An 8052-nucleotide genomic window follows, 5' to 3' on the forward strand; every position below is an offset into this window, starting at 1 on the left:
AAGCCTATTCTATCATCAAAGGTTGAGGGGCAAGAAACAAGCAATCTGAACAGCCACACAGTTGTGTAGTTGGGTAATTTTCTACTCCAGACTTAAAGATTTTATGTAGGGCCTATTCCAGTTTTTTCTTGGGGGGGGGGGGATTCTTAGGAGGAATTGACAGGTGACAATTTCTTTTTCTCTCAGTTTCTCATTTTTTCTAGTCTTAAGTTTGCTTTACCACATTTCATGGAATTTCCTTATGACAATTCACCACAATTTTAGTGTGCATTTCTCCTAAGATACTCAGGATATTTAAGCCCAGAAACATGTGGGTCTCTCACCTATTTGTTGCTACAAGCAGCTAGACATTCACAGTAACTGGTGTCTCTGACATACAGGACACAACTAGCCAGTTCAATAAAGCTTAAAAGAGTATCATGTTTCAAAATAGGATGTTCTTTGAGATATACATCTGTACTGAAACTCTGCATGTGTATGTATAAGACTTGCTTACATGCATGGATCTTTCTTGCTGGATCACGGCAATTGTTTTGTATGTTTGATTGTTTTTTCTATTACCACTTTCATATAAAAACTATGTATCCTGTCATGAACTCCACCCCCAACTTTGAAACACTTAATAAAATGAGATCAAAATTAAGAAATCCACATTAATGTTTATGTGGCACGAAGACTCATTCAGCAGAGTTTTGACTTCTTGCATGAAAAGCCCCATGAAATAAGTGATTGATACTACATGCTTTTTGATTTTGGCTCTTCTGAATGGTGCCAGTCTTCTGGTTTTCATTTAGCAGCTGATGACTTTTGAACAGATAATATCCCAGAGAGGAAGAGGTGCATGAATGACTTCAGATGAATCCCACATGCTTGGCAGCAAGAGAGTGGACACTAGGGAGTACTGGGGTCTTATTCCATGCTTATTGGGTTTGGGGCAATTTTTACAAATACGGACATGCTGTTTTTTAAAAAAATAATAATGGGTGGGAATCCAAGGCTGTAATCATATGCACATTTACTAGGGAGCAAGACTCAGAGAACTAAGTGAATCTCCCATGATGAGTTGTAGACAGTATGTTCAGGCCATACATCTAAGCAGCTGATGTATGAACAATCTGAGTTAAGCAAGGGAGGATTGTCTAGTAAATCTTAGATTATTAACACTGTTCTGTTGCTGCTGCTCTTTATTTGCGCAGCAAGAGAACTAAAGAATTATAGAAAGCTGGCATAAGTTCTATTGACATGTGTCACACTAGGGTAATTTACTCCTCTTCCAAACTCCATTCAGAAGGAATTTGACTTACACTACCTTTTTTGCTGCGGGTGATGTGGGTGGTGCTGTGGGTTAAACCACAGAGCCTAGGACTTGCCGATCAGAAGGTTGGGGGTTCGAATCCCTGCGATGGGGTGAGCTCCCGTTGCTCGGTCCCTGCTCCTGCCAACCTAGCTGTTCGAAAGCACATCAAAGTGCAAGTAGATAAATAGGTACCACTCCGGCGGGAAGGTAAACGGTGTTTCCGTGCGCTGCTCTGGTTTGCCAGAAGCGGCTTAGTCATGCTGGCCACATGACCCGGAAGCTGTACGCCGGCTCCCTTGGCCAATAAAGCGAGATGAGCACCGCAGCCCCAGAGTCGGCCACGACTGGACCTAATGGTCAGGGGTCCCTTTACCTTTACCTTACCTTTTTTGCTGGTTATATTATGCTGGCATTATCAGAGTACAATCTTCCAGCCAGGTTAAAACACTCAGAGTGCAAAGCATTTCCAGTGAGGGGTTGTGATCTGTTCAGAGCATCAGACAGAGATTCCTAGATGGCCACATTTGGCCCCAAAGCCTGAAGTTTCCAACTTGTGCTTTAGTTTAAGCTTGATGACTATGAGCATTTTGAGTCAAACATTTTCTTTCTTTCTTTCTGTCTATTATTATAGGAGGACAGTATTTATCTGTCTCTGAACCCAAAGGAAAATCGGGACACGTTGCACGCTTGGTCCTTCCTCTTGGCCATTTAGGTCACTTTGGGGATCTGTGTCTGTCCTTCAGGCATAAGGTGTCTGGGATCCATTCTGGTTTACTTCAAGTCTTTGTGAGAAAGGCAGGGGCTCACGGACCAGCAGTTTGGGGAAGGAATGGCGGTCATGGCTGGAGGCAAACACAAATAAGTCTGCAAGGATCTGGCATCAAGAGTGTGAGTATCATTCTAGGGTGCATGGAAAAGGGAGTTCGTGAGAATGATATTATTCTTTATTAAACTCCACATGTAAAATGTTGTAAAATGTGGCTACTGGGTTTGAATCCCTGAGATTCCTGGCTATGGTTAATAATAATATAAAAAGTTAAAAATTAAGCTTTCCTTCCCAGACATAGAATAATTGCCATTCCCAGTTTGGCCACAGGAAACTGTGGCTTAACAAACCATGATGACTCCTCCATAGCCAGGTATGCAAGAGGAGAAGAAAGGCAGAGGAGGGAGAACTCAACCATATCACGCATTCATGCTGCAATAAACAGTGGTTTGTTGGTGTGCCTGTGCTTATAAGTAATTCGGGGCTCTCTTTTAGTTTTGCAGTGTTTCAGACCCTTTCGTTACTTTCATCCTTGTGATCATGTGGAGCTAAAAAAATCTTAGATTATAACAAGAGCACATGGCTGCCTGTGGCCCATGTGTTATCCAGTCTCTCCTAATTACCATAGATGACAGCATTCCTGTTGTACTTCAAAAGCAGTCATCAACTTCCTCACTGTTGGGAGAAAGCCATGTTGGCAGGAAGTGGAGATCTCCCTGAAATAGAATGTCTCCCTTCGCTGTTGCCATTAAACAAGAGGCATTGTCATAGTTAAGACCAAACTCAGGTTGCATGAGCTATGAAGATGGTGGCAGTTCTCATGGTTTCTGTAAGAGCAGGGAATGTATCAGTGTCTTTCGAGAGTTTGAGCCAAATACATTGAGAAGACAGATGATCAGAACTGGAGTCATGGTTAGATTTTATCCATATTATTTTATTGATTTATTTATATACCGCCTTCAGTTACAACAACAGCAGGGTGGTTTGCGACATGATAAAACAAATCAAATTTGTGTGTGTATAGATGCATGCACACACAAACCGCAACATCCATGAAGCAGCAAAACTGGCCTTAAAATAAACCTTGGTGTATTGGTGAAATGCAAACACTGTTGACACCTGCTTCATCAAGCCAAAGGTAATCTAATACAGCATTTTCTTCTTTGAGTAGCCAACCTGATGCCTAGGGTTGGCATACAAGCTCGTTGTTGAGCTGCTGCTGCTACTTCTTCTTTGGAGGGGAGGCAAAATTGTTGACTTTTTTGTTGAGCTTTCTATGCAAAATCTCCAAAAAATAAAAAAGAAGATGTTTTGTAGCTATTTTTATGGAAATTCACCAAAAAACCCCAACACTTCCAACATGGGTTGCCATACGACTGGGTTTTCCATGAGATTTTAACCAATTTTGGGGAATTCTGCCCGGATGCTATTTCCAACACGCAAAACCCATATATGTCTGAGATATATGGCATCCCTGCTACAAGTACAGCAGCATTTTCTGCACTTAGGATTCTGAGCAGCTGGTATTCATAGGCATACTGGATTTGACATTTGAGGAAAGTCCACTCTAGACACCACCAAGAAGGCCCTTCTCCATATGATTATGTGATGTATTTCTGCAGGATGTGGCATGACCAGGAGGACCTTTTCTGATTATCAAAGTGGTGCTGATCTATCTCTACCAGAGGCAGCTTCTACGAAAATGCTATATAGGTCATATTTTTCTTTGCATATTTTTTCTTAGGCTCATCAATACCACACATAAAGTGTGACTTGAGAGTTCATTTTACTGTCAGAATACAGGTGATGCAGTCTAACCTATGTAAAAATAACCTCTTGTCTTTCACCAATACACACATTTTCCTACATTGGGATGATAGCTGTGCTACAGTTTGGTTCATACAATAAACTCACAGTTCACAATAGTGGGGGCTATTGGGCTGTTGTTTTTTATTTTTATGTTGTTTGTGGTTTTATATATTGATTTTATTCTGTGAACCGTCCTGAGACCCCTAGGTATTGGGTGGTATATAAATTTAATTAATAAATAAATATTTCTCTCCCCCAGGTTATTTTCAAAGGCGAGAAAGGAAAAGGAAGAACTGGGGAAATTGGATTGGATGATGTGAGCTTGAGAAAAGGCCTGTGTTCTCAAGACCATTAGTGGTAATAGACAAACTGGTAAAGAGAACGTACTTACATTGCCCATGGCTTTTAGCCAAGAGAGATGGTGGACTGACAATTGGTTCTCCCTTGCCTTTATGAAATCCCAGTGAACCTACATCTAAAGAAAATGAACTTTCCATAAAGGACAAAGTAAGCTCAAGCCAATGTTGGGGATTTTCATTAACAGTTATCCAGCTCACGTTTGCATATGTGATAAAAGCCTCCTAAATTCTGAATTAAGGCTATGAATATCCTCTGTGAAGAAGAACCAACTGTTGCTAGGATTCATCAAAAGGAAACTTCAGTACATACAGCAATTGCATTAATAGACTTCTGGGTGTTTCTCCATTTTGCTGTTTATACTCTACCATGGGACTGGTTCAGCTGTATAAATCGAAAATAACTCAGGAATAGACCTGAGCTGTTCTTCTACTGCCATCAACTTTTAAAGGAGAGAGAGTGTGTGTATGTATATATATATATATATAATAGCATTTATTCTTTAGTTGTATCTTAATAACAAGAGACAGTTATTATAGAGTAGGCACTGCATCCCTTAATATTCGTAGTGCTGTGTTATGTATAAATGTGTATGGATATTAATGTATTTATATGTGTTGTGTATTTGCAGGATCTATTTGTAAGACTAAGTGGCAGCTGTGCACATTAGATTCTAAGTTAGATTAGAACACAGAAACCCACAATGATAGTCATGCAGTAAGTATTTACGACACAGGTTGCCATGTGCGGACAATTTTATAGGATGGCAATGAACTTCACCTATAAGTAAATTGTAATGATGAGTTGGGTGCTAGAATCATTGCAACAGTATTGAGTTACTCAAATCAATGGTCTCATGTCAGAAGGAAAGACACTCATAACTGGTAGCAACAGTGTTGAAAGGTGCTCTTGTGAATTTAATAGTCATGTGGCCAGGGAACATTTGGCCTGGTTCTAATGTCATTTCTCAGCAGCTATTAAAAGCCAAAAGAGCTCTCTTTGGGTCAGGAATTGGCCATATTGAGGAAAAGACTATAGCAGCCGGCAGACTGGTTTCCAGCTATTGACTGGTCTACCATACTTTGCCCAGGGCAGCTTAAAAGGAAAATAAAAATGCAGTAGTAAACACAATAGAATGATAATAAAACAAACCTCCAGTCAAAGAGAGATTCAAATGGCTTAAAAGAGTTAAAGATTGGAAAGATGAAGAAACCTGGGGAGGGTTTTTCATATGGCATCACTATAACGATAGCAGCATGAGCAAGCGAGATTTACCCCAGAGGCCATTCCACAGGCAGGCCGCCACCACCAAAAAGTCTCCCCCCCTCCCTGCCTGCTACTCACTTCACTCCAGATCACAGGGGCACTTAGAGAAGAGCTACAGATCTAAGTCTCAGTGTATGGGCAGATATATTATGGGTGCAGACAGTCCGACAGGTGCAAGATGCAGAGAACAAGCTTGATGTCCCTGCCCTTAAAGTCTTCACTCTTAAGGGCCTGTATGCCCTTAGTACGCAAGGATTTGTACATTTAAAGAATGCTTAGGTAGCTCAGTCATTGGTACAGCTAAGTACCATCCTAGCAGTGAACGATGCCATGAATGAAGCATACTGCCATTAGCGGTATACACAGATACCAGGATCTTTTCAATTTACTCCAAGGTTAATCCCATCCCCCTGGAGTCACCACGCAGCTTTTTGGACACACCAAATGAGCCATTTATAGAAGTAATAATGTCATTAGATTTGGGCCAGAATAATGTTTATCTAGACAGTTGATGGTTGTTGTTTTTATCAGTCAAAGTTGCGATTTTAAAGGTGTGCACAAGGGAGTTTTAAACTGCTGCTACTTCCACAGCTGAACAGGCAAGCTGTTTTTTTTAAAGTTTTGGATGCAGCCTGATTGTTCTGCCAGGCAACCTGTTGCAGCATTCCTGCTGTGAGCAAGACCCCTGTCCCTCACCTGCACACATAACTTGGTAAGGTTTCCGTCTAAGTATGTTTTGGAATCATTAAATGAGCACTGTTCGGTTTTCTCTGGTTGGATTGGTGTGTGAAATGGGGTTTAAACCACATATTTTCAGAGTTTTCTTTCCTCAGACCAAACACCATCCTTTTGTTTTATATTTTTTTTTAAAAAAGAAGGTACAACTGTGTTTGAATCTTGTACTATTATAGAGAAACTATTTTGAAATGTAAAATGCAGATTAAGGGTAATGGGCAGAATCTTGCAAATCTGTCATGTCAAATATCAGAGGAAAGGCATGGAATGTGGCTGTTTTATTGGTGCAATCATGCAATCTATTTAAGCTCCACCGGTTTCAATGGGACTTACTTGGCCGTGATTAATGGTTGCTGAATTTAGCCCAGTATTAGACCCAACTGCTTTTTGTTTCTATTTAAGCCAGTAACATGCAAGGTGATACTAACTTAATGTCTCTTTTGCTGAAAGACAGAGTATATCCCAGTACAGCCTTTTAGTGGCACATAGCTTGCCATCTGCCCAGCGGCGGAGGAAGCTGCTTGGATGCCTGGGGCAGCGGGGTGAGCTGCCCATAGGGGAGGGTGCACCGTGGGGCCTCTGGAGTCTGCCTGCCTCCTCCCACTCAGCCGCCCCACAGCTGGGGGGGAGGCAGCGGGTGGACCGTTTGGGCAGAGCGGAGCCTGTGTGCGCCCAAGCCACCCTGTCTCTCCCAGGGGTGAGTGCCACCCTGTCTCTCCCTGCAGTGAGTGCCACCCGGCATTTTGTCACCCTCCTCAGTGGTGACACCTGAGGCAGCCCACACCCACCGCACCCCCTTCTTCCGTCCCTGCATCTGCCACAATCTAGAATTCCTTCATCTGAAGTCTTGCACCCTGAGACTTTTGACTTTTCTCCCATTGTACAGTGTCTTCTCACAGTGCACTGAAATCTGATTTTGAAGCTATCCCAAGTTCCAAAAGATGTTTGGTTCCACAGAGCCAGGGAGGGCCTGCTCAACCAGTGGACAGAGCCAGGCAGTTGCCTCAGGCAGCAGATGCTGGTGGGTCAGAGTGGTGAGCAGCAGTGAGGTGTTAGAAGAGAAGTTAAAGATTCCAACCAAAGATCAGGCAGATCTTTATGACATTGGAAGCTGTTTGGAAGTTGAACAGTCTCCCTCAGAAACTGGTGGACTCTCCATCCTCGGAGGTTTTTAAGCAGAGGTTGGATGGCCGTCTGTCATGGATGCTTTAGCTAAGATTCCTGCACTGCAGGCTGTTGGACTAGAAGACCCTTGGGGTCCTTTCGAACTCTACAATTCTATGATTAGCACATGGCCTGCCCTGCACTCCCAAACTAGCCCACTGCTCTCAGGTTCAGTGAAAGACACTGTCCCAACCATCAGCGTTGGAGCAAAATTCAGTTGCCGATCTGGTTAGCTTCTGTATCTGGAATGCAGCCATCATTTTGTTCTTCGCCTCTGTCTTGGACCAGTCCAAGAGCCCCCCCCCCCCACGGGAGCAGGGAAAGAGGATGAAATTGGTGGTTCCTGCTTGGCAGGGGGTTGGACTCGATGGCCCTTGTGGTCTCTTCCAACTCTATGATTCTAAGTGTTTTTTCTAGATTGTGGCCAAACGTTTCCATATTGTTCATGGATTTTAGTGATATACTGGCAGTATTAAAGTGTATTTATCATGGGCCTGAATCATGTTGTATGATAGGAGAGCAAGTGTTCACAAAACTTTTTTTTGTAATCCTAAAAAAGTGTATGCTCTTAACAACTTTACTTGGTTCAAATTAGATTTTTGTGTGTGTTTGTGTGTGTGTGTACAGTTTTTCATGATAATATCTTACAGGGCCTGGA

At 42.4% G+C, this 8052-nt stretch overlaps 1 protein-coding gene across 4 annotated transcripts in view; it reads left to right on the plus strand.

The window, feature by feature from the left end:
* Positions 1-6360, plus strand: part of NPNT (nephronectin) — a 63338-nt gene extending 56978 nt beyond the window's left edge. For all 4 annotated transcript variants that reach the window (XM_083456773.1, XM_083456774.1, XM_083456775.1 and 1 more), the window contains 2 exons: positions 1929-2185; positions 4132-6360. In XM_083456773.1, the coding sequence (XP_083312899.1) occupies positions 1929-2185; positions 4132-4227 (353 nt within the window). In that variant the 3' untranslated portion in view covers positions 4228-6360. The remainder of the gene's footprint in view (positions 1-1928; positions 2186-4131) is intronic.
* The last annotated feature ends 1692 nt before the right edge of the window (positions 6361-8052 follow it).

This window comes from Podarcis tiliguerta (assembly GCF_965153285.1).
Source record: "Podarcis tiliguerta genome assembly, chromosome: 9".
In the NCBI taxonomy this organism is placed as follows: domain Eukaryota; kingdom Metazoa; phylum Chordata; class Lepidosauria; order Squamata; family Lacertidae; genus Podarcis; species Podarcis tiliguerta.